This window comes from Trachemys scripta, chromosome 8, assembly GCF_013100865.1.
Source record: "Trachemys scripta elegans isolate TJP31775 chromosome 8, CAS_Tse_1.0, whole genome shotgun sequence".
Classification (NCBI taxonomy): Eukaryota; Metazoa; Chordata; order Testudines; family Emydidae; genus Trachemys; species Trachemys scripta.
Genome location: NC_048305.1, coordinates 65,409,188 through 65,437,187, shown reverse-complemented (window position 1 = coordinate 65,437,187; position 28,000 = coordinate 65,409,188). Strand labels below are relative to the sequence as shown.

Below are 28,000 nucleotides of genomic sequence, written 5' to 3'. Positions count from 1 at the left end.
ACCGTCTTCGGCTAGGGGAATCTGCCAGTACCCCTTTGTCAAGTCTAGGGTCGTCAAGTATGGGGCATTACCCAGACGGTCCACTAGTTTGTCTATGCGGGGTGTGGGGTATGCATCGAACTGGACTATCTCGTTTAGTCGACAGAAGTCGTTGCATAACCTTGTGGTGCCATCAGGTTTGGGCACCAGCGCTATCGGACTGGGCCACTGACTGTGGGACTCTTTGATGGTCCCCATCTCCAGCATTTTTTTCACTTCCACTTTTATTTCCTCCCTTTTGGCTGCTGATACCTGGTATGGCCTCACTGTTACTCTGGCTCCAGGGTTCGTGATGATGTGGTGATATGTCTCAGTTGTGCAACCTGGCTTTGTCAAGAATACATCTTGGTTCTGGATGATCATCTCAAATATCTCCTTCTTCTGGGCTGGTGTTAAATCAGGAGACACCCTCACCTGTTCAGGGTTTTTGACCACTGGGTGCAGGTCTTCTTGAACAGCTGTGCATGCCTCTTGGGCATGCCAGGTTTCAGAAGGTTAACATGGTATATTTGCTCTAGTTTTCGATGTCCCGGTTGTTGCACCTTGTAATTTACTCCCCCTGGCTGCGCTTTACTAGTTTACCTGAGATCAGGGTGATAGTGCTCCTGGAGTCGACGAGCGCCATGGTTTCTACCCCATCCACTTTTACTGTCCTTGTATATTTGTGTGGGGTGAGTGTGACCCCCACAAGGTTGAGGAGGGAGCATGGGCCACTCCAGTCCCTGAGATTACACTGCATGGACTCTTTGAGGTTGGGGCACTGGGCCACTATGTGACCCAGCTCCCCACACCCGTAACCCCTATAGTTACTTCTTCTGTCCCGTGGGTTAGGAGGTTTAGCCTTGGGATTTCCCCCACCCAAACCATTCCTGTCCTCCTGGATTCCCATCTTGTCTTTGGCCTCCCTCATCTTACACTTAGGGGTCCCTGGGTGTCTGGTCACCTGAACCCCTGGGGTTGGTGTTGGTCGCCTGCCTTGTACGGGGCCTTGCAGATAGGTCAATTCTCTGGACGTCAATCTTCTCTCTACCAGCATGATTGTTTCATTGTAGGTGGATGGGTTGTGCTGGCCTACCCACGCATGAAGGTCTGGCGGTAGTTTTTGCATAAATTGGTCTATGAACAATGTCTCCAAAATTTTCTCCAAGCTGCATGCCTCAGGCCATAGTCACTTCCGAGCAAAGTGCATCTAATCGAACAGCTGCGACCTCGGTGGCTTGCTCTCCTGATACTTCCAATCATAGAACTTCTGGGCCCATACAGCTGCCGTTTCCCTGATCGGACCAGGATCTCCGTCCTCAGCCGGGGGTAGTTAGCCGCGTCCTTGGCAAGCAGATCAAAGTAGGCCTTCTGGGCTCCTTCGCACAGAAAAAGGGCGACAATGCTGGCCCACTGGTCCTGTGGCCACACCTCATGCTGAGCAGTTCTTTCAAAAGGCAGGAGATACGCCTCTATGTCATCCCTGGCCATCATTTTTGGCAGACAGCCTGCTGCCCTTAGTCTTTGTGTCCCTCCGGGCCCTTGGGTTCAGTAGGAGAGGGTCTTCAATTGGTCCACTACCTCTCAGAGGAGAGCTCAATCTTGGGCTGCTTGGTTCACTAACAACTGGGTGGTTTCTTATTGGAAACTGGTAGATTCCTACATTGCCATCCCCTGTATCCGGGTAGCCTCCTGCTGGTCTGCCGTGGTTTGTACCAGAGCTTTCACCAATTCCTCCATTGTGGTGAGGGCACACTGACCCTAAAAAAAAAAACCCGAAACCAACTCCCGGTGCACTACTTTTTTTGTTTAGGGGTCCCCTCCCCACCCGAAGCGCTGCGAACAAGATCCCACTGCTAACACCAGTTGTGGCAGAGCACCAGCTTTGCCTCGGGGGGTCCTGCACTTCTAGGCGGTTAGGGTTTGCCTCAGAGGTTTGCTGTGACCCTCAATGTAGCCTCTCTTCCCTCCTAGAGGCAAGGGCTACAGCTTACTGAGCCACCTTCATCATCGGCCAGTCAATGGGTTTGGTGTAAGAACCCTCTTTAGTCCCTGTCTTCCTTCTCAGGGAGCGTTTGTGCAGAGGTGGGGAGGGTTGAGGGGAACCCGGGCTCACCCTCTTCTCCAGGTTCCAGCCCAGGGACCCTAATTGGCAGCAGCACAGGTAGTTTTCCTATACTACCAGAGCTATAGCTGTTCCCTGGGCTACTTCCCCAAACGGCCCCTCCTAGCACCCTCCTTGGTACCTGACCACGCTTGTTCTCCTGGCTCTTTTAGTGCGCACCTTCTTTTTCCCAGTCTTCCCACAACACACCTTCTTACTCCCAGCTCCTACCAGCCGGCCTCTCTGAAGAGGCTTCCTTTTAAACTAATCCCAGACGTTCTAAATGGGCTTCAAGTGATCTGATTAGCCTGTTTCCCTTGATTGCTTCTAATAAGTTCTTAATTGGTTCCAGGTGTCCGATGGAGTATGCCTGACTTAATTGCTTCTAGCACCTTCCTGACTTCTCTGGGGAGTCCCTGCCCTGGTCACTCATGAAACAGAAAACTATTAATCCAGTGTCCAGTGTGTTTTCCTTCTTCCAGACTTCTGCACCCAACAGGTCTGGGTTTGTCACAGTAGATAATCAGATAGAAAATATCATATCTCTGAGAGCATTGAAAGATCTTATGAAGAACACATCTGGTGTGTATAAGTAAGCTCTGTAGCAGGTCCATATCTGGTACAGAAGAACATGACAGGCAGCAGCGAATTTCAGGAGGAGCAAAAGGAATGAAGCTGCCATAGTGGCAACAGTGCAGAGAGGCAGCTGAGTTTTGGGGACTGTGTGGCAGTGGGGAACAATGGCCTTTCCTGGGCTCCTGCTGGCAATTTAAAATGAATCCTCTCCACATTCCCAGGCTGTACCAGACTTCCAGCCAGTCAGAGAAACTAGCTCACTGGGCTAGTGCCTAGTTGCATGATGGCCAATACAGGCCTGGGAGAATGAGAGAGTTGACAAACACCAGTAGGAATAAGTCACTCAAGAGACTTCATTAGTTGGCTATTTAATGCATTTTCTGATGATGGAAGACACTCTGCTCACAACTGATCACCCAGGATGTGCACCTACTAATGTATGTCTTGTGACTTACTGCTAAATTACTTGTCTAAAATATGAGATGACTGATAATCTAACCCAGGGAGTTAAAATATGAAAAGCCCTGTAATATTAAACCAAATAAACGACATGACTGAACTGAAATAAGTTTTGAGGAAAAAAATCTTAATAGGGAAATGACTGTGCTGGTAAACTATTATGTTACTAGGTGAAAGTCTATGAACTGCACCCATACAACAGCGTAAAGTGTAAAGCAAAAAATGGCTGAGAACTTGAAAACTGGACAGTAACAGACTGTGAATCCCAGTAATGACTGAACATGGTGATATGATAAACAAAAAAGAGCTTTCAACCATACTTGTAGATGTTTCTATCTCTTCACACTGATTCAATAGACATGTAGGCTTCAGAGTGACACACAGACAGAGAGATAATCTTGGAATTATGTAGATTATTTGTATTATAGTAACACCAGTAGCCCAATGGGATAAAGGCTCCATTGTGCTAATGAAGCTACATAAATATGTACCAATCCATCTCAGTGGTTAATATTAGAGAAAAATATGCTTACCGTAAAGCGGACACGTAACGCGATAGCCATGGGTAGAACCTTCTGGTATTTTTTCGGGTGCTTCCCAGCTAAATGATATACTTGTGGAAGTAATGCTTCCATTTTGAAGTCCCTTAGGTTTCTCTGGTTCTGTTTAGAAAATTGGGAAAGAGAGAGAGGGAATAACAGTATTTTAATGAAAACATTATTTTTCAAATGATAACTAGCTCATTAATTAAGGAGAAAATTTGCAATAAAAAGCCTAGTATACTCTTGTTTTTCAAAAAGTATCTGATGGAATTAAGATTTCATTGGACATTAACATAAGAGTCTGGCAGGAGCTACTTGACAGTATGTAGTAGTATTCTCAATTAAACTCTAACTCACTTTACACAAATACTAATATAGTGCAACCAAAAAGAGTAGAAATTGAATAGTTTAACACACAACCATTGAGGGCTAATCATAGTGGGGGACTGGTAACACTGTCTATTACTGAGGATGCCTGACACATCTCATTATAAGACCCATTATACAACTTTATCAAACTTTGACCCTTTGGGATGAAATTTTCTATGATGGGTTTCTGCCTCATGCTGATTTTTTTTTTGTTAATTTTGGTCAAAATAGTTCAGCCATTTCTGAGAATGAGGCTATAGAAAAACATGTTACTTTGTCCATGTTAAAAAATTCTGTTGACCTTTTCTTTGACCAGCTCTACTGCCCCTTGCTTTGGAGAAAAGACTTGCTGGATAATCCTGCAGTACATACCCCAGAGGAAATCAATGGTAGCACAGGGATAATTTTGCCATATCGTACCAGCAAGGAACAAGGAGTGGGATTGCTGCCACTAAGCAACCTGCCTGGATGAGACAACATGTCTTGCAAGCAGAGTTGGACTGTGAGGTTGCTGCTAGACTTCTGATCCAGGTTCTCTCTTCAGGAGGAAGGCCACTATCAGCCATGACAGTGAGGGAACAGCAGAGGATCCCAGGGACACTAAAGAGAAAGGAACCCTCTAGGCCGCAGGGTTCAGTTGTGGTGCCCAAGAAAGCTGGAGGTAGAAGAACTGAATCTAGGGGTAGGTCCTCATGTTGGGTCTGGTGCTAAAGAGGAGAGGCCTGGAGGGAAGGTTTCCTAACTACAGGGAAGGAGGGTCCGGCTATGAGAACTGTTGATTCTTTAGTATTTTTCTCCTGTAGACAGGAAGGCCATGTGTACCATTTTTGCCTCACCATGGTACAGTAAAAGCTGTGTTATCTGGCACTTTATCAACCAGAAAGCTCTGCTAACCGGCATTTCTGATATCTCCCCATACAAATTTTCAATCTAGTACCCGGGACTACAATTCTGCATTCTACTTTTATGCAAAAGAGGCAGAAGACAAGTAAGCAAGCTGGTATCAGGGATTTATTCAAAAAAGCAGCTTCCAGGGTGTGTCATAGGTTCATTACAGATTCAGCGCAATCACCTGCACCTTCTACATCTACAGTGATAATTGATGTTGATAATGATGACCCTGAGGCACTGCAAGATCCTGAAGTGCCTTCTGAATCATCAAAGATTAAATTATGTTTAGGATAGTTTTAGTGTTAAGTGTATTTTTAGTGATCCAGGTGTACGCCATGTGCTGCCCATAGTGATATGTAGTGTCATAAGATAACCTACTGTATAGAAAACTTTACTTGTATACACCTAAGTGCTTCAAGAAACCAATCACTCTGTAGTGCAGTACTACTACTGGACTGGTGAGTACTTGTATACTTTATTCATTTATACTTTATTCATTTTATTGTATTCTAATTCTTTGAAAATGGTATTCCATTCGTAAGTATAACTCTTAGTTAACCAGAATTTTTGATTAACCGGCACCCACAGTCCCCCAACATGCCAGATAACAAAGCATTTACTGTATATGATTATGCCTGAACCTGCACCTCAGAGGCCAAGAAGTGTCCCATGGGTCCGGAAGGTTACATGCCGACACAGTGAATGGAGCAGAGGTCCTAGGTCTGATGCACTTGGCTCTAGCCAGATGTTTGTGCAGAAACAGCTGATGCATCCTGAGACTTGGCAGGTGGGAAAGTGTCTGCACATAGGCTGTATCCATGGGGACGTCCAGCCCTATCCCACAATCAGAATTAGGTTATCTATAGGGGACCAGGACACAGCTATTACTAGACATTTATTCCGGCAGTGCTGGGTTAGGACTGGAGTCCCATAGCCACTCTTTGGTGAAGGCAGTTTGGATAGGCTTAGAGCCAAGTGTCAATATCTGGGCTAATATTCTGGGGTGTAATAACAGGAGTATATCATGTAAGACACAGGAGGTAATTGTCCCGCTTTTCTTGGCACTCGTGAGGCCTCAGCTGAAATACCATGTCCAGTTTTGGATGCCACACTTTGATAAAGATGTGGACAAACTGGGGAGAGTCCAGAGGAAAGCTACAAAAATGATAAAAGGTTTAGAAAACATGATTTATGAGGAAAGGTTAAAAAAACTGGGTGTGTTTAGTGATTAGAAAAGAAAACAGAGGGAACCTGATAAGTCTTCAAATATATTAGGGCTGTTATAAGCTGATGGTGGTCAATTGTATTTCATGCCTATCAAGAATAGGGCAACAAGTAATTGGCTTAATCTGCAGCAAGGGTAATTTAGGTTATATATTTGGAAAACCTTTCTAGCTGTAAGGATAGGTAAGTATTGGAATAGGTTATTAAGGGAAGTTATGGTGTCCTGATTGTTATGGTGAGAGGTTATTAAGAACAGGTTGGACAAACACCTGTCAGGTCCTTGTTCCTGCCTCAGTGCAGGGTGATGGACTAAATGACCTCTCAAGGACTCTTTCAGCCCTATATTTCTATGATTCTAGAAATTAAAGACTCATAGACTTTAAGGTCAGAAGGGACCATCATATCATCTAGTCTGACCTCTTGCACATTGCAGGCCACAGAACCTCAACCACTCCTGAAATAGACCCCTAACCTCCGGCGGAGTTACTGAAGTCTTCAAATCATGGTTTAAAGACTTCAAGTTTCAGAGAATCCACTATTAACACTAATTTAAACCTGCAAATGACCCGTGCCTCATGCTATAGAGGAAGGCAACCTCCCCCACCCCAGGGTCCTCTGCCAATCTGACCTGGGAGAAAATTCCTTTCTGACCCCAAATATGGCAGTCAGTACAACCCTGAGTATCTGGGCAAGACCCGCCAGGCAGATACCTGGGAAACAATTCTCTATAATAACTCAGAGCCCTCCCCATCTAGTGTCCAGCATGTGGGGGGTTTTGCTACTGTCAGTCACCGATGGCCACATGCCATTGTAGGCAGTCCCATCAAACCATCCCCTCCATAAACTTATCAAGCTCAGTCTTGAAGCCAGTTAGGTTTTTGGCCCCCACTGCTCCCCCTGGAAGGCAGTTCCCTAACTTCACCCCTCTGATGGTTAGAAACCTTCGCCTAATTTTGAACCTAAACTTGTTGATGGACAGTTTATATCCATTTGTTCTTGTGTCCACATTGGTGTTTAACTTAAATAACTCCTCCCCCTCGCTGGTATTTATCCCACTGGTATTTATAGAGAGCAATCACATCGCCCCTCAGCCTTCTTTTGGTTAGGCTAAACAAGCCAAGCTCTTTGTGTCTCCTCTTATAAGGTAGGTTTTCCATTCCTCAGATCCTCCCTGTAGCCCTTCTCTACACCTGTTCCAGTTTGAATTCATCTTTCTTAAACATGGGAGACCAAACTTGTACATACTATTCCAGATGAGGTCTCATCAGTGCCTTGTATAATGGTACTAACACTTCCTTGTCTCTACTAGGAATACCTTGCCTGTTGCATCCTAGGACTGCATTAGCCTTTTTCATGGCCACATCACATTGACAGCTCATAATCATTCTTTGAGCAACCAATACGCCCAGGTCTTTCTCCTTCAATTGATAAATCTCCAGCTTATATCAAAAATTCTTGTCGTTTGTCCCAAACTGCATGATCTTGCACTTTGCACTATTAAATTTCATCCCATTTCTATTACTCCAGTTTACAAGGTCATCCAGATCTTCTTGTATGATATCCCAGTACTCCTTTGTATTGGCAATACCTCCCAACTTTATGTCATCTGCACATTTTATTAGCACACTCACTTTTTGTTCCAAGGTCAGTAATAAAAACTATTAAATAAGATTGATCCCAAGACTGATCCCTGATAAACTCCACTAACAACCTCCCTCCAGCCTGACAGTTCACCTTTCAATATGACCTGTTATAGTCTCCCCTTTAACCAGTTCCTTATCCACATTTCAAATCTCATATTAATCCCCATCTTCTCCAATTTAATAATTTCCCATGTGGAATTGTATCAAATGCCTTACTGATATCCAGGTAGATTAGATCTACTGCATTTCCTTTGTCTAAAAAATCAGTTATCTTCTCAAAGAAGGAGATCATGTTGGTCTGGCTCAATCTACCTTTTGTAAAATCATGTTGTTTTTTATCCCAATTACCGTTCACCTCTATGTCCATAACTACTCCCTCTTTCAAAATTTGTTCCAAGACCTTGCATACAATAGAGGTCAAACTAACAGGCCTGCAGTTTCTTGGATCACTGTTTTCACCTTTCTTAAAAATAGGCCTAGCACATAGGCCTAATCACAAAGCCCCTGGTTCCTCTCCTACTCTTTAATACCTGTTTTGATCATATTGAGGTGTACCTGGTAGGACACCTACAGCCCTATGCTAGCAGCTGCCACTATATCTTAGTAATAACTGATTATGCCACTCAGTACCCTGAAGCTGTGGGCTTATGGTCTATGTTGGCACATGCAATAGCCAACAAATTGCTCCTCTAAGTTTGATGCCTATTTCAGGCCTGAGGTGGTTGAAATGTTGGACAACCTAGCGAAGGGCAAATTTATAACTACCCTCAACCTCACCAAGGGATGCTGGCAAATACCATAGGCTCAGAGACTGAGGATGAGACAGTATATGTCACGCCTTTCAGACTGTACCAAATGCAGGCCCTTCTATTTGGGCTCCAGCTACATTTCTGCATTTAACAGAGAAAGTGCTCCATATTTATCAGCCTTAAACTGCAGCCTACTTGGACAATGTGATAGTCTATTCAGCCCCTTCGTCAGAACATCACAAGAGAGCTGGTGCAATCTCTTGGGATCAAGGGGAGGACTAACAGCTAACTCAGCTGTATTAGCTGCACGGAGATTAAATATGATGATTACACCAGAAGTACTGGACAAGTCAAAACCAGTAGTTAGTAAAGTGAAGACCCTACTAGATTCTCCATTTCCTGCCACAAAATAGCAGATAATGGGGTTGGCTGGATAGTAACAACACTCCTGTCCCCAGTTTTCCATAACAATAGCTGCCCAAGCCAATGTTTTGCTTGGCCCCAGAAAGTCCACTGGTTCTCCAGTTTGTGTGGATGCTTTTGTGGAAAACACAAGTATCTGCTGCAGTGAACCTGTGCTATATGGTCAGGATTTCACAAAAAGAGTTAATCCTGCCAAAGGATACCTCTGAACTGTGGCTTAACATTCTTCTCTCCCAGGAGCTGGAAGAGGGAGAGCATTTATGTTATGCCATCTTCAGGAAACTGTTACCCAGAGAGACAAACTATTTGGTGATTAAGAGATCTGAGCTATAAAGTGGGTGGTAAAATGCCTTTTACTTTGGTCATCAACCATACTTCGTTGAAATGGCTGCAGACAATGAAGGAGACCAAACCTTGGCTGACATGATAGTCATCTGACTGTACAGCTCCATGCCTTGACAATGCTCCATTACGTCAGACACAACCGATGAGAACATGACATTCTTTTTTCTGGGGGTTAGGGGAAAATTTACTGATCAAAGAGTGTGCTCTGGGGCACTTTGTCAAAGGTAAAGATGCTGCGCCAGTAAAGGATTAACAGGTCGTGGCTGGTCACATCGTTACTCAGGGCAGAGTATAAAAGGAACAGAGGCCGCTCTGCCACCCTAGGCAAAAGTTCAGTGTGCCCTCCGCCTGCCCTTTGCATTTTCAATATTCTCACCAGAACAATGCTTTCTGTTATCAGAGGTTCCCAACTGGGGGAAGGGAAGGAAGGAGGAGGTGGGCATGTGGAAAACACATTGGACTTTCGAGGGAGGTATGGCAAGCCTTCTGGTGGTTTGGTGGTTGTGGTAGAAGTCGGGGGGTTAAGCATCAGGTCGCAGCACCATTCACTCCAATTTGGTCCAACCGTCCCTCCATCATGAAAGGAGAACTGCAAGGCCAAATCTGAGTGAGTGGTGCTGCAACCCCACGCATTATCAGACATTCTCCCAGATATCTCCTGTCCTAGGCAGTTGCCTCATTTGCCTCTAGTTAGAGTGACCCCTGTAAAGGAAAGAGAAGTTGGGTCAAAGGGCAAGGGTATACTCTCTCTCCTCCAGACTGGTTGAAACAGGAAAAGCCTTTGGGGATTCCTAACCACTGTTTTCTATTTGTTTGTTTTGTGAGCATTTTGTGGATAATAAACAAGCCCTGAAGAAAGGATATAAAAAAGCTCAGATTTATTTCCCTTACCTGGCTGGTGAAACTGACTAGTACATCTTTAACATTAATTAAATATAAATAGAACATTTTCCTACCCAGTTATTAATTCCTTCTAAATATATAATTTTATGGTCAAATCTGTCCTCTTCAAGATTAATATCTCTGTGTTCTCCAACTCCTGCCTGTAAACACGGTATCCTCTTTCACTACCGTTTGCTCCTTCTTCCAACTCTTTGAACACCATGCTCTCTGCTCCCTTCTCGAATCTATGGGATTTATACTATGCCAATATCATAGAATCTGGTTACCAGACTTGTAATATCCTTTATCCCTTCTCCACACATCCTTTTCCTCCCCCAGGAAATATAGCTGCTGTGAATAAAAAATGGATCTGTATCAGAAACATTAAAAAACAAAAAATTATACTCACTTCCATAATCTGTTGATATATTAATGGTTTTCTGCGCAACCATTTTCTCAGAATAGTATATAGTCCCAGTGCATGTGTAGTTCTCGTTCGGTAATAAATTTGTCAGTATTTCCTCATGTTTTGAAATGTTTTGCTTATCTTCCCCTATGTTAAAATGCAAAGTTTCATTAATACTTTTTCATAAACCCAAAAATTCTAGTTAACATTTTTGGTGGGATTTTCAAAAGAGCTCAGCATTGGCCTAATTTGACACTGAAGGTTGACTTCAGCAGGGGCAGTGCTACATTAATGCTAAGTGCTTTTGAAAATACCACCTTTAAATATTTTAATGTTTTTCATTCATAATCTATTCCTTTTACCTTGATAGATATTAGATAAAAAACCTGTGATCAGTTTTCAAAAAGGGAGCTAAATACATGACTTGCACCACTTATTGTACTGTACCTCCTTCATTTAAGATTAAAGGCTTTGTTTTGGCTGTGGTGATTTACACACTTACCATTTCCCCCCCATACATCTCCCCTGAGGTTAGAGGGGCATGTTCTATTCAGTGTATCCTGCTCAAAGATTATCAAAATACACAACCATTTGTACACATCTTCCTTGGTGAAGAAAGTCTAGACATTATGAATGTGAATCTGGATTTCAAGTACAACCAATTATTTTCAAATATGACTTACAAGGTGGTTTCTTGTTTCTTTGATTCACTCAGCACTATGAATTAATTGATTAAACTGATAAAAATGTAATATAAATTGTACATGTAGCAAATTTATGTTGTTTGTCAAAGTTGTCCAAAAAATTTGGCCCAAGCCAAAACAACAAATATAATTAAAGAGTTAAATTCTGGCCTTATTGAAGACAATGGGAGTTTTGCCATTGACTTCAAATGGGACTAGGATTACACCCATAGTATTCCATTAAAATCAAAGAAAACAATACAACAAAGATTTCCCTTAAAAATTGTTTAGTTAATATCAACTAAAATCAAAAATCAAAGCCCACTACACTACTCAAAATCTGGAAGTGTAGAGTCTACTAGAGGATTTTTCTCTAGTCTGTTTTCCATTTCAAGCATTATAATTTAGTCTGCATAACAGCTTTATCTTATCTTTTTTTAGAAGTTCCCCAATCCATCAACTAGCTTTCCATGCAAGTCACAGGAGAAATTAATAGAGCTGGTTGGGAAAATTCTGATTAAACATTTTTTCATCAGAATTTGTTGAAGTCAAACATTTTGCTGAAATGGTTTGATTTCAAGGAACTTCTGATGGAACTCAGGCACGTTTTGAAACTGGCTCATTGGACACCTCCCTGGTTTCCTGTCAGCCTGACAGGCTGCTGGGGAGCCTGAGTTTCTAAGCTCTGCAGCTCTGGGGCAGCCCTTCTATGTGGGTGTTACCAGAGCTAGGGACTCCAGGGCTGCCCATCACTGAACAGCATTTGTGAAACTCTTGTTAACTTGACAAGAGTCTGGTCAGTTTCATGGCTTTCATTCAGTGGTGTGCAGCCATAAAACTGACAAGAATTATGTCAATTTAAAGCACCAGATACCCAGGTTGTCAGCAGGGCCGGCTCCAGGCACCAGCTTGCCAAGCAGGTACTTGGGGCGGCCACTCCGGAGAGGGGCAGCACGTCCAGCTATTCGGTGACAATTCGGTGGATGGTCCCTGACTCCCGCTCGGAGCGAAGGACCTTCCGCCGAATTGCCGCCGCAAATTTCTATTGCTGCAGACCACCTGGCAAGTAACTAGGCATCCTGGGGAGCATATTTCATTTCAGAATTGCCATTATTTTCATTGTTTCCAAAGTGAAAAATTGTGGGATTTCAGTTCTACCAAAATTTTCAAAGTTCTGGTTTTTGTCCCAGCCGAGGGTGAATTTTTTTCTGCAACTGAACTGAAATTTGGTTTCCCACTAGCTCTAGAAATTAATTATATCAGATGGGCTAATTTAGAAGACAGGTTCTCTATGTGACATTTTCTTTAAGTTCAAAGTTCATAACAACCATCTGGTCATTAGTTAATATTCTCAGGTAAGGTCCAATAGTATATAGAATAGTAATTTTTTTTAGTTCCCATACAGTATCTACAGTCCATCCTCTGTCCCTCTTCTTATACTCTGTTTACGAGGGAATGTTTTTACATCTCCGTATTTTTATAAATATGCATTTTAGGTCTACTCTAGTATCTCAGTTTATGCTGACACTTAGAATAAAAATACTTTTTCCTTTAAATTTGTCCATTCACCATCAAATCAAAACAAAAATAATTTAAAACTGTAACTTTTAAAAGGTACAGAAAGTTTCCTACCAGTTTCACAGATAAAATTGTAGACCAAAGGGGAATTAGATGATGTATTCCAACTCAGTATTACAGATGTATTGGTTATTTCATTCATTCGCAAATTGTAGGTAGCTCCATCTGTGAAGAAGGATTCATGTCTTATATTACTGTGACATTTTCTGCAACATTAATTCTTTTCACACCAATTAATTATTTTCTTGTTTGGTGACTCTACTGTAATATAAAATATATACAAACAAATGACACCAAGTAATACATTAAGAAATTTAACCAACAATTAAAGGATTAACCAAAAAATAAGGATTAACCTTATTATTTAATGTGAAGAATTAGTCCTGAGTAAATCTGGAAGTGTGATAAATCTTTTGTAGAGAGTTCCAGTGTTTCAGGGATTTGTTTTTCCAATATATGGAATTTTGTGCACTGTAATGCATTCCAAAGGCAGAAATAAATTATTATTATTATTATTAGCCAGTGATGAAAGGGATGTATCCTATCATCGCAGGGATGATGCAGCACTATCAACAAACAGGCTGAATTTCACCAAAAACAAAAAAATCTTTCCATACATCCTCCATTATTATTAAAAAACCCACTTGTAACATTACTATTCACTTTTCTATTGAATAGTGTTTAGTACTGTTGCTTATATCCATGATGGTTTTGTTCCCCCTTTCTTTTTCCTTTTGAAACATGAAACCAGCTCCCTTTCTGCCTAACAGTTCAGCAGGATGAGAAATGAAAACAAAGATAAAAATTTCAGAAGGCTTGAAGGCCCAGATCCTCAAAGGATCAAATGATTTCAATGGAAGTTAGGAGCCTAAATACCTTTAAGGATCTGGCCTAAGTGATTTAGGAGACTAAATCTCATTTTTCACAGTGGTTTAGGCACTTAGAAACCTAAATCTCATTGAAAATCAATGAGACACAGATTCCTAAATCACTTATATTCTTTGGAAATTTTTACCCCAGATTAAATCTCCTCATTCTGCATCAGTCCTGAGACCCATACAGAGGACTGACCCACCAGGCCAATATCCTGGCTATACAGTAACTATCCCCATCCTGGTTATAAGCATGTAAAAAATGGAGTTGGCTATAAAGGAAACTGTTTTGGGAAACTGAACTGTAGTGGTCATTCTCTATCTCTGACTAATACAGAGATCTGACGGAAGAAGCGGAAGGATGTAACGTATGGTTACAGGGGAAGAGAAGGTCAGCAGCAGATGAGGAAAGCTTCCATTCCTTGCTTCCACTGCAGATAACTCTGTACAATTGGACCCGATATAAAGGAGTCTGATAGCTTGAAGGTGCAAGTATGGAGGCCATCTTTTCAAACTCATGCCTATTATGTACAGTAAATCTGAAGAGTTTATCAAATAGAATTTCCCCCACCATATCATGTCACTAAAGAATGTTTTTCTCTTCCCGCACTATGAGTCTAGAGACGAATGGGCATCATTTGGCAAGCTACATAATGGAACGTAGAACACTAAATAAAAAAATATTACATGCTACTCATACTACTCAATCTGCAAAACACCAGCCTGGACTACGGATAATATAATTAGGGTGGAAAGAATTAAATAAGAAAAAGCGCAATACACATTTGTCGCTGAAAACATAATTACAAAGTTCAGTTTCTTGATCAACTGTCTCTAAGCCGTACACCTTGCGCAAAGAAATATTTAAAACACCACCCAGAGCTTGAAAACACACAAGCCTAATCAAGAAACGTGCATTTCAAATTAAGATAATATTTAAGGTATTTTTCAGGACTCCATGTATAATACACTATTGGTTCTTTGAGCATGTATACTGCATCACTATTATATCATTTTCATTGAATGGACATGGGGAGAGGTGTAAATTTGTGCTTTAATCAAAGATTAATAATACCAAACGTCAGAGTCTGAAGTCTAAGGGTACAAGAGAGAGGAATTTCCAGCCCCAAACAACACTTGGAGTCCACACAGTCAAGCAGCAGATTTCCGAAACTCTGCACCAAGAATATAACACAATGTTTACTAAATAAAACCTCATATTGAACAATAAGCTGTACTTACCAGGTGGGATATGAATTACATGTGATATGCTGCAGCATTCTTTACATTCAACTGTAATGTTATATGTCTGACATTCCATAAGTCCTGCAATACTTTGGTCTTCATTTTTCCCTATATAAGTGGAGTTGTAGGAAATATTGTATTCTCTCTTTTCTCCAGAAATGTTCAACTTTGCAGTGACTGAGCTTACATTACTGTAGTTATATGTCACTTTAAAATCAATTTTTTCTAAAAGAAGGGGAGAAAATGTGAAAAATGGATTTACAACAATTTTTCTTACTTTTTTTTTTTAAATACTTCTGCTAGAGAGTTACTGGTCCAATACTGATTGTATTCTGCTCTCCAGCACAGTCTGTGCTTTAAAGACCCCAAGAGAAAATATTAGAGCTGGTTGAATTTTTTTAACCAAAACGTTTTCCTGTCAGAAAATGTAGTTTTGTCAAAATAGAAAATTTCCATGGGAAAATGTCAATTTCAATTAATTTGTTTTCAATTTTCCAGTTGGAAGAATCAAAACAAAAAAATCATTTTGATTTGACATTTTGAAACATCAATTCAAAATGATTTTTTTTATTTTGACATGTTGACTAATTTTGTGTGAATCAAAACTATTGAAATTTCCATTTCACCATTTCTGATTCAAAACTTTTCATAGTTTTTCATTCTGAGAAAATTTTCAATATTTTGACTTTTTATTCTTAATCTGAAAGGAAGGTAGTTTTAAAATGTTGACATTTCCTGCAAAAGGAAATTTTCATTTTTGAATTATTCCTGAAAACATCTGTTCTGGTGTATGAAACTTGGAAATGTATTTTTCTACTCCCCTGATATATGAGGAAACAAACAAACCTGGTCTTGAAAATATATTGTTGCAGTACCAGTTAATAACTTCAAAAACACTGTGTATTCCAAACTGTCTACCAAATAATTAGATCTGGACTCCGCCTATGAATTGGGGAGACTTGTCTAGTTTGAATTAGTGATCAGCCACTAAAATTTGCATTCATTTCCTCTCTCACATGGTGTAAAATAAGATTATTGCAGAAAAAAGCTTAGAGAGGCCCTTGGTGTGGAATAAAACCAGACTTTTTTCTCCTTTAGGCAGACTCTGCTCCAGCACTGATGTGTAGTTAATATCAGCAGCCTAGTGCCCGGTAGGATGCCTCAGCAGAGGGGGAAATGGAGAGCAGAAAGTCAGAAACTTCGAGGAAGTTTAAAACAATTATTCTAAAATAGTAAGAAAGCTTAGAAAACAACCTGAGATAGGAGCTGATTTGGTTTATTTGAGCATTTAGCTGATCTGAGTGAAGTGGAGAGAGTTTCTTTCTGGTTTGAAAAGTTTCATTTCACTTTTATTAAGCATAACTTACCACAAGATATTGGAGTTGTCACTTTAGTAGGTACTGGAAAAGAAAAGAAAAGAGAAAAACAAATTAATATCATAAGGCAGTTTTCTACATTCAGTTGTAGAGGACAGTGACTGATAATATGCAAAGATCTGGTACATTCAATGCAGATATTTGTATTTTGATCTTCAAAAATATTTGAAAAACAGGGAAGAAAATTCAATGAAATTTATGCAATAATTCCCACCATTTTTAACCAACTCTATTAGATACTATGCATTTCATTATTCCCCAGTGATATTGTTAATTGCAGATCATATTGCTCATTATAAATGGTTCTTAACTTTATTTCTACAACAGGGGTCTGCAGACCACTGGTTGAAAACCATTGTTCTATGATAATAACAACCTTTCGCGGATCCCTTAGACATAGTCTGAGGACCATAAGTTGAAAACCACTGAACTAGACTATATCTTTTAGAAAAAGATCCAATTTTGATTTAAAAATAGATCTGTCCAGAAAATAAATTCCATTTCACAAAAGATTTTTAGAAGTTTCAAAATTTGTCTTCATTCTGATGCAAAACAAAATGAGACCTTCTGAAATTTTTCACAAAAACACACGACAGCTACCTGCCCATCCCAGAATAGCCAGTGCTATAGAGTCTGTCTCAATCACTCCTGTTGGAGCTGTTCCACTTTCTTTATCATAGAATCATAAGACTGAAAGGGACCTCGAGAGACCATCTAGTCCAGTCCCCTGCACTCAAGCCAGGACTAAGTATTATATAACTAAATATTCAGTGAGGAAGAGATGTGTTGACTCTCTAGGCCACTGATTAGGGTACTTGCCTGGGATGTGGGAGAGCCAGGTTTGAAACTCTGATCTGCATGATTTGGGGCAGAAATTTGAACCTGGCTTTCCCCCCAGTCCTGATGAGTGCCCTAACCACCAGGCTATTCGCTAGTGTGAGTGGGATCTCTCTCTTCCCCTTCCACCGCCTAAAATTTCAGCCTGCACTTCAGATATCTTCCTGGCAATTTTTTAAACCAAAACTTCCACAAAATAATTTTGATGAAATGGCATTTTTTAAAGAAAAAGATTTTGTCAATTATCTCAACCAGCTCTATTTAAAAACTCAAGGGATTTCTTGGTAATCTTTTCCTGTGTTTGATTATCTCATTGTTAAAAGTTTTGCCTTATTTCCAGTTTGAACGTTGCTGACTTCAACTTCCAGCCACTGATTATCGTTATGCCTTTGTCTCCTATATTAAAAAGCACTCTAATATGAGATATCTCTTCTCTCTATATGTGATTATAGACTGTGATCAGGTCACCTCTAAACCTTGTGTTTGATTAACTAAATAGGTTGAGATTCTATAGTCTCTTGTTGTAAGGCATTCAACTCTTCTCTATATCTTATCCAATTTTTCAACATCTTTTTTAAATTTTGGACCCCAGAACTGGACACAGTATAGTGGTCTCATCAATGCCCTATACAGAGGCAGTATCACCTCTCTACTCCTGCTTGATATTTTCTTGATACATCCAAATATTATCTTAGTCCTTTTTTGCCATAATATTGTTCTGAAAGCTCATGTTAGAACATGAATATGGCCATACTGGGTCAGACCAATTGTCCATCTAGTCCAGTATCCTGTTTTCTGACAGTGGCCAGTGCCAGATGGTTCAGAGGGAAGGAAAATAACAGAGTGATTTATTGAGTGATCCATCCCATGTTGTCCAGTCCCAGCTTCTGGCAGTCAGAGGTCTAGGGACACCCAGAGCATGGGATTGTGTCCCTGAGCATCTTGGCTAATTGCCATTGATGGACCTATCCTCCATGAACTTAACCATTCTTTTTGAACCCAGTTATACTGTTGGCCTTCACAACATCCCCAGCAGGGAGTTTCACAGGTTAATTGTGTTGTGTGATGAAGTATTTCCTTATGTTTCTTTTAAACTTGCTGCCTATTAATTTCATTGGGTAGCCCCTTGGTTCTTGTGTTATGTGAAGGGCTAAATAACACTTTCTTATTCACTTTCTCCACACCATTCATGATTTTACATACCTCTGTTATATCCCCCCTTAGTCATCTCTTTTCTAAGCTGAACAGTCACAATCTTTTTAATCTCTCCTCATACGGAAGCTGCACCATACCCCTAATCAACATGCTCAGTTGTTTATGATGACTCCTAAGTCTTTTTCTGAGTCACTGATTTCCAGGATACAGTCACCCATTCTTATAACTACAGCGTATATTTTTTATTCCTAGCTGTTTAGAATCTTGTATTTGGTTGCATTAGAATGAGTGTTATTTGATTGGGCCGAGTCTACCAAACAATCTAAATTGCTTACGTTGGTGACCTGTCTTGTCCTTATTTACCACCACACAAATCTTTGTGTTAACTTCAAATTTTATCAGCAATGATTATAGATTTTCTTCCAGATTATTGATAAAAATATTAAATTTCATTGGAGAGAGAACTGATCCTTGCAAGACCCAGTTACAAACACCCTCCCTAGTTGAAAATTCCCCATTAACAATTATGTTTGCAGATCTATCGGTTAGCCATCTTTTAACCCATTTAACATATGTTTTATTAATTTTATACAGTGATTTTTTTAATCAGAATGTTGTACAGTACTAAGTCAAACACTTTACAGAAATCCAAGTATATTTTATCAACACAGTTATATTTTCAGCCTAACTTGCAATCTTTGCAAATAACAATTTTAAGTTAACTTGACAGGACTTACTTTCCATGAAATCATCTTGATTGGTATTAATTATATTTCTGTACTTGAACTCTTTATTGATGGAGTTCCATATCAGCCATTCTATTAGCTTGCCTGGGATTAATGTCAAGTCAACTACCCTACTTTAACCTGGGGTGATCCCATTTGCCTTTGGCACAATATTGGCTTTCTTCTAGGCTACTGGAACTTCCCCAGATTTCCAAGGCGCCTTAAAAATTAACATAGGTGGTGAGGAGAACTCCTGAGCCAACTCTTTTAAAACTCTTTGATGCAATTTATCCAAGTTCATGAATAACTTAGGTGATTAGTGTCATTGACTGTAAACTTATGTGAACGAAGTTACTTACATGCATAAGTCCCATGCATAAAGCAGACTAGTTATTTAGTGAAACAACCTGTAAGCCTTCTAAAACCATGAAACAAATCCACAAATCTATAGGGTCTGATCCTGCACTCCTCCTTTACTTGGACAAAACTTCTATGGATATCCATGGGAGATTTGTCTGAGTAAGGAGTTCAGGGTTTAGCCTTGATTTATATTACTTCTTGGAAAATAAGGTTAATTTTTCACTTGGCGGAGAAGAAGTGAATCTGGCCTCTTTTACATCAGTTAACTCTTACATTAGGAGTAGTAAGCATTTTATTTTTAGTGGTAAGAGATTTTAGTTTAATGCAATTTTCTGCAGTTGCATCTGTAGAATAAATCACTTGTTAGGTTTAAAAAAAATACTCAAAGTCACTTCAGCGCCCTCATTCTAACACATTTCCAATGCATGCAGTGTTAGGATTGCCAGAACTGTGTGCAGGTTTGTCACCTGTTGTGAGAGTGGGAGTAGTCAAAGTGGTGTTTGAGGAAGTCTGAGAAATGATTGCTTGAGTGCTGGTTGCAGTATGGTTCACGGATGGTGAGGTGGTGTGCAAGCGTGACTGATTGGAAACACCTGCAAGGACAGAACAAATTAGTATTAGAAAGTGAGTTTGTTGTTTCATGTAATCATATCATAAACGTCTTGGACTATGTACTTTCTTCTTGTAATTATCTTACCAAAAGATTGAACAGAGCTGCAAGTAAGGTGGTGTTAGTATTTCCATTAAAGAACAAAACAAGAATCTTTAACTAGAATTCACAATATCAGGACTCTTTTATATATCAATCAGTTCTCAAATATATGGGCCATAATGAAGTCAACAGAAGCTTTGCCTGAATAATGGCTGCAGGTTTTATCCCATTGTGTGAACATAGCTTTGCCCATAGTTCTTATCATTAGGCACAATTCCACAAACTACTACACATAGTGCTTACATCCATGATACTCCTCATGGTGTAAGCCAGTGATTCTCAAACTTTTGTACTACTGGTGACCCCTATCACACAGCAAGCCTCTGTGTGCGACCCCCCCCCTTATATATTAAAAACACTTCTTTACATATTTAACACAATTATAAATGCTGGAGGCAAAGCAGGATTTGGGGTGGAGGCTTACAGCTCGCGACCCCCCATGTAATAACCTCATGACCCCCTGAGGGGTCCCGACCCCCAGTTTGATAACCCCTGGTGTAAGCACTACCCTCAGCAGTATGTGTTTGCCAGGTCAGGTATGCTACCTACAGTGCCTTGGTATTTACTTCATTGCTTAGAAACCACTCACTGTTTGTTTTATCAGTATCACTGTTTATTGGGCCAGTTCCTGCAGCTCTTGCTTTGGCAAAACTCTCATTGACTTGCAGGAAGAGTTTTGCCTGAATAATGACTGTAAGATCAAGTCATATTCTGGAAATAAAACACAGAAACACCTTGTGGTCTTGCATTAGTTGTGAAGCTTAGGAACATTTTCAGTTTGTTGAGCAGTAACTGTGATAAACTGCCAAACTACACAATTTTCTCCATGTACAGCTCAAGCAATTGTATTATTGTGAACCTGGGGAATCTAAAGGAATACAGCAAACCTGATGGTTTATATGTGGTGGTAGCAGGAGTGAGTGAAGTAAGGGCAGCAGTGCTGCTGTGTGGCTGATTGCTGGATCCAAAGGAAGAGTTTGAGTCTTCATGAGTGCTGGGGTTTGTGCTGCTTGTTGGAATGATGCCTGTAGTAAGGAAGTACAATAGTACTGTTAGTGCTTCCTAACATATCATGCACAGACAATGACAACAAAGTCACACATAAAGAAGGTATCTATTCCTGAATAGATAATGTTAAAAGAAGGAAAACTGAGACCGTATATTTTAGGCAATTATACAATTTCATTTTGTTTCTTATATGTAAGGCCAAAATCAAAAGTAGAAACATGCATTCTATAAGAAAAGAAACCAGAGTTGCAAAGCATCTATGAGTTGAGAATCTGACGTGTTCAATGCCCTCAGTTCTCACTGGGCCTGACACTGCTGCAGCTGAAGTCAAAGGTGAGACTTTCATTGGCTTCATGGGATCAGGATAAAGCTAGTTGATTTTGATGGTAGCTGAGGTTACTCAGCCCCCTGTAGATTCAGGTGCTGAGAGAGAGAGGTTTACCCTGGTAATTTTAATAACTGTTCCAAAACAATAATATAAATGTCACTATTAGCCTCTAATATTCGCTTACGTATAAAACCAATGTAAAAACTAATCTATTGTCCCATCTTATTTGAATAACTCAGTAAGGATCAGATTCTGTTGGTAAATACTTTTATAGACATTGTACAAGTGTGCACAAGGTCATACATTCCAGTCAGTGGCAAAGCCAAGGAACAGAAGTTGGGAATCCTTACTCTCAGTCCCCTGATCTAACCACCACACAGCTCTCTCAGAGGATATAAAATCTTCCCTAGGATTCTCAATTGATTCATATTCTTTAGACTGGTTTGAAAGAAGTTAAGAATAAATGTATGTCCAAAAATGGCATGTAATCAGTATTCATTACTTTGACTCTTTGAATAGGGAAATGGAAGCTAAAATTCATCTCTTGAAATACCTGTATGTAATATATACCATATATACCTATAAATAACCTAAAGGACCACTGGATGTCATTTGCTTCACAAAAGGAAAAATAAATAAACCAGGTTTTATCTAACAATAAATTATAACTTCTAACCTGATTGCTATTTTTTTTTTAATTTCAAGAGATTTGGCATCTTGGTTCCACTTTTGTCCAACTCTATTGTCTGCTTTTCATCTTCTGCATCACAGTTGCCAATTTTCACGCGGTAAATAAGCACCCCAACTTTCACAATAAGCCAAAAATCAAGCTAATCCCATTTCAAAACAAGACCAATCCCTAAGAACCCCAACACTCTATGTGACTAGATTCCCCCGGCGTGCAGTCTGGTACTGTCGTGGGCCTGCTGTGCACCCCTGACCCTCCCCCGCCCTCCTATGCCCACCTTTCCCCTGCTTGCCGGCAGCCAATCAAAAAAAAAAAAGAAGCAACAAACTACAACAAGCAACAAGCTACACGACAAACAAGCAATAAGCTGCAAGCCAAAAACTAGCCAACAAGCAACTCACAAGCCAATTAAGCCAAAAATAAGCACAATTTCTGTGTTTTTTTCCGCAGATTTGGCATGTCTGTTCTGCATGTTCAAAGGGCACATTGGTACCTCTCACTGTACTATTCTACTGCTATTTCAGTCTCCCTATAGTGTTTCTCTGCCTTCAGCCCCAGTTTCGCTGTCCTCGCTCTCATTCTCAGCTGTGACCTCTTAACTCTTTGTTTGCAGATAAAGATAATACGATTTTGTAAGTGTGTGGTAAAGTGCTATTATATGATGAAGAACCTGAATTCTCTTATTTGTGCTATATTTATATTACTGTTTTTTTACTGTGTAGATCTGGTCCCAAGCCAGTGAATTCAGTGGAAAGACTTCAGCTGACTTCAGTGGGATTTGGACTCTTCTTTTAATTCTATTGGAGTTTTCTGTAATTTTTGTAAAAGTTTAACTCCTCTGCTAGGTCAGATAAATGTGGAACCACTATCTAGAAGTAACAAAACCAAACAATTATGAACACATTTTCTGTTTAAACTAGCACACACAATTCAGATCCTACCATATTCTATTATTTTTATTAATTATTTGTATTACAGTCATGCCTGGAGGCCAAGGCTCCATTGTGCTAGGCACTGTACCAACATATAACAAAGACACAGTCCCTGTCCTGAAGAACTTACAATCTAAATGAATATGTTAAGTGAATGAGATATGTTCAGTAAAATACATGTAAATCACAAATTCAGACAAAAGCAAATTGGTTCATTTGGTTCCTCCTTTTTAAACCAGTCTATATTATTTTACCTGTGATCTCACTATTCTAAATGTAAAGGCATTAAACAATCTAGAAGATAATACTTGTACACACAAAGGATTTGTCTTATTAGACATTAACAACACCACAATATAAGCAAATTTCATAGAGAAGTGTTGCAGTTCTGTAAGGAAAGTAAAATAGTTCTCTTACCAGTTTCAGTAGGTATCTGCACTTGCCCTAAAAGGAATAAAAACAGGAGTAAATACAGTATGTCAAGAGAAGGTTATACACATTTGTGTCCGTACATTAAGGCCCCAATCCTGCAATCTGATTAATTCAAACAGATCCTTGCCCCATGCAGGAGAAGGGCTTTGGCACCTGACTCATGAAGGTATTTGAGCACATGCCTGACTTTAAGCATGAGTAGTCCTGGAGAAGTTATTGATTAAGTTTGCATATCTACAAAAAGCACATGCATTCTGGGCTCTTTAGTTCCTGCCATTTACTTGAAAGGGAGCTGATTCACCTGAATCACTGACCTCTCCCTATGTGCCTCACATGATCAGCACACGCCAAAAGTGTGCAACTCTTAAACAGCACTGAAAACTGAGAACTGGAAGTATGTAGATCAGGAAAAGGGTTGGTGAAGCATAGTGATAAAAACCTATCATTATATTGGTTTTATGATGTTACCTGTCACTTTGCAACTTCATTTCTATATATTTTTGTTTATACTAAAATTTGGAAACATTAATCATATTTGATTTTAATTTAAGCAATAAAAACAAAATAATGTTTCTGGAACGTTTACAAATTAGGATGTAAGATAATGGGCCAGAGCCTCAGCTGGTGTAAATCAATGTATCTCCACTTAAGTCATCGGAGCTGGCTAGATTTACACCACCTGAGGATTTGGCCCAATACTACTGAGTGAGACTAACTGGTGCTACACCAAAGAGTGCTTTTCAGTTGTCCATGGGGCAAGGAAAACCATTCTTTTCTTCCCAACTTCACACTGACTGCTCCTGGGCTTCCCTGTAATCTAAAAAGATTTTAATCTTGTAGGTCACTCAACCCATTCTAATAAGATTTATTTGGGGAGTTATCTTGTAGCTTGATATTGGTAGTCTGGGATTCTGATGGAATGGGCGTGGGATGGAGATTTCCCCAAGATGTTTGTAACTAGAGGTGAAATGGTTTTCTCAAGTGTAGAGGATGTAAAAATGGAGGTTCAATACCAGTCTATATAACCATATAGCACCTGTTGATACATAACGGACAGGAACTTAACTGTAAAATGTACAGTACAAATAGTAATTGTGTTTATTCTGTAGTGCTTTCTTTAATCCAGAATGTGAATTCAAGGCATGAGACACTGATCTCCATTATTTCATCCAGGTGCTTAATTATCTGTCATGCAGTACACTGTCTACCATAGAACAACATGTACTATACAAGAAACAAGTTAAAACTAGAACTAGTTTAATTTGTTAATTCTCTGTGATAGGCTGTGACACCTGAGTGAAGGAAACCTCCACATCTGAGTTGGAGTTCAAGCACTTGGGAGGCAAAGGTAGAATGAGAACTCAAACAATGCCCGATGCCTTTAAGGCCATTTTTATGTATATATATATATAAAGAAGGCTTCCCTCAGCTGTGGGCCTCAGCTATAGTACAAATATATGATGCTGAGCCCAGTCCCTTCCAGCACCTCTGTGGGTTCCCTTCACCATATCACACCCCCATATTGGTATTTTTGGTAAACAGCCTACAATGAAATATTCCCAGTTCACTGTTAGGAAATGTAGCTTTAGAAGCATCAGGAATATGGATCAGATTTTACAATATGGCTGCCTAAATTGCACATACACCTGCACATGCTCATGCTTTTATGCATGCAAAGTGGATACTTATGCATGCACTTACCTGTCGTGCACGCACAAATTCTATGGATACAATTAGCAATAGGTGCCTGCATTTGAGAATGTGGCCCTGTGTTTCTAAAAAAGAAATTACATTAAATTGGCTATCAGCCAGGATGGGCAGGACGCAAAACCATCCTCTAAAGCAGGGGCGGCAATGTTCGGCACGCGGCTCGCCAGGATAAGCACCCTAGCGGGCCGGGCCAGTTTATTTACCTGTTGATGCGGCAGGTTCGGCCAATCGCAGCCCCCACTGGCCGCAGTTCGCCGTCCCGGGCCAATGGGGGCGGCGGGAAGCCGCGGCCAGAGCATCCCTCGGCGAGCCACATGCCGAACGTTGCCGATCCCTGCTCTAAAGTGTCCCTAGCCTCTGTTTGCCAGAATCTGGGAATGGGTGACAGGGGATGGATCACTTGATGATTACCTGTTCTGTTCATTGCTTCTGGGGCACCTGGCATTGGCCACTGTCAGAAGACAGGATACTGGGCTAGATGGACCATTGGTCTGACCCAGTATGGCCATTCTTATGTTCTTAGGTTTTAAGCTTTAAGAGTCTGATTCTCATTTACCTAAAGCCTCTTTGCATTTTGTTCTGGCATCATCAAGAGGTCTTAATGTAAATGAGAATCAGATTTTAAATATATCAAGGATATACAAATATTTTGAAATATTTTCCTAATTTAATTATTTAATGTACTATTCATGTGAGGTAAGCCAGTGTAAAGGATTACAACTGTAAAAGATTGTTGTTACGTCTGTGTGGTGGAGTTAGACATCAGTTCAGGGAAAACAATCTGAGAACAAAACTGTACCCCGTGTTTCACTTTTACCTTTACTGTTGCCTGCAGGTGAGTGTGGAGTGGAGCGTGCAGATGGAGATGATGTGCTTGTGGGCAAGGGAGAATTTTTAGTTTCTGCTACTGTTTCTTCTCCTGTCACATGATGGAGAAAATATTATTAATTGAATAGTGTACATAGTGGAAAAGTACAATTTAAATAGAAAAAAAAATGTCAGCTGCCATTAGTTTTCCAGCTAGGACCATATTTCTTATTACAGCATTGATTACAGTGGGATAACTTCATGATGCTCTCTTATATTATATATACATAACAAGAAGGCAGAGGTGTTTAATGCCTATTTTGCTTCAGCCTTCACTATAAAAGGCAAATTGTGACCAAATATTTAACACAATTAATATTTACAACAAGGGACATGGCAAGCAAGTCAAAATAGGGTAAGAACAGGATAAAGAATATTTAGATAAGTTAGATGTATTCAAGTCAGCAAGGGTCTGATGAAATTCACCTTCGGGTACATCAGGAACCAGCAGAAGCAATCTTGAAATCAGTAGTGATTATCTTTGAGAATTCATGAGGATGGGTGACATCCCAGAGGACTGGAAAAGGGCAAACATAGTACCTATGTTTAAAAACTGGGGACGGGGGGAGAAGATCTGGGGAATTATAGACTAGTCAGCCTAATTTTGATACCTGGAAAGATACTGGAACAATCAATTTGTGAGCACCTAAAGGATAACAGGATTGTAGGTAATAGACAACATGGGTTTGTCAAGAACAAATTATGCCAAACCAACCTATTTTCCTGCTTTTACAGGGTTACTGGACTAGTGCATGGGTAGAAGCCACAGAGGGGATATATCTTGATTTTAATAAGGCTTTTGACACTGTCCCATGACATTCTCATAAGCAAACTAGGGAAATGAGATCTAGATGAAATTACTCTAAGATGGGGGCACAACTTGTTGAAAGACTGTAATCAAAGAGTAATTATAATTATGGTTCACTGTCAAACTGGGCGACATATCTAGTGGAGATCCCTAGTGGGTCTCTCCTGTTTTCATTAATGACTTTGATAACGGAATGGAAAGCATGCTTATAAAATGTGTGGATGACACTAAGATGGAGGGAGTTGCAAGTACTTTGAAGGACAGAATTAGAATTCAAGATGACCTTGAAAAATTAGAGAACTGGGCTGAACTCAAGAAAAGCTTTAACAAAGACAAGTGTAAAGTACTACACTTAGGAAAAATCAAATACACAACTAGACAATGGGGAATAACTGGCTAGGCAGTAGTACCACTCAGAAGGCACTAGGGATTATAATTGATTACAAATTGAACATGAATCAATAATATGATGCAGGAAAACAGCTAATATTCTAGGGAGTATTAACAGGAGTGTCACATGTAAGACACAGGAGGTAATTGTTCCACTCTACTCAGCACTGGTGAGTCCTCAGCTGGAGCACTATGTCCAGTTTGGGGAGCCACAGTCTAGAAAAGGTGTGGACAAACTGGAGAGAGTCCACAAGAGAGCTACAAAAGATGTTAAAAGTTTAGAAAGCCTGATCTACAAGGAAAGGTTAAAAAACGTAGGCATGTTTTATCTTGAGGAAAGAAGACTGAGGGGGAACCTGTCTCAGTGCAGGGGGCTGGACTAAATGGCCTCTTGAGCACCCATAATATTTTCTGACTTCACTGGAGCTCTGGTCCCTCAGCAGCTCTGAAAGTCAAGTTCCATATTTACATGCCTAAATTCACATATATATCTTCCAATTAGGCATTCGGTCTTGCTTTGAAGCTATCAAGAGATGGAGACTCCACCGGTTCCCTTTGTTTGTTCCAATGGCTAGTCACCATTACTTTTAAGAAATTGTGCTTGCTTTCTAATTTGAGTTTGTCTGGCTTCAGCTTCCAGCCATTGGGTCTTATGCCTTTCTC

General features: G+C 40.2%; 1 protein-coding gene across 1 annotated transcript in view; it reads right to left on the bottom strand.

Moving 5' to 3' along the window:
• PTPRC (protein tyrosine phosphatase receptor type C) overlaps positions 1-28,000 on the bottom strand; it is a 118,182-nt gene that overhangs the window by 48,554 nt on the left and 41,628 nt on the right. The window contains exons 3-11 of the mRNA XM_034780075.1: positions 26,090-26,191; positions 23,548-23,574; positions 21,062-21,199; positions 19,930-20,055; positions 16,377-16,409; positions 15,007-15,234; positions 3,691-3,819; positions 1,600-1,779; positions 3-509 (exon numbers count right to left, since the gene is read on the bottom strand). Coding sequence (XP_034635966.1) covers positions 3-509; positions 1,600-1,779; positions 3,691-3,819; positions 15,007-15,234; positions 16,377-16,409; positions 19,930-20,055; positions 21,062-21,199; positions 23,548-23,574; positions 26,090-26,191 — 1,470 coding nt within the window. The remainder of the gene's footprint in view (positions 1-2; positions 510-1,599; positions 1,780-3,690; positions 3,820-15,006; positions 15,235-16,376; positions 16,410-19,929; positions 20,056-21,061; positions 21,200-23,547; positions 23,575-26,089; positions 26,192-28,000) is intronic.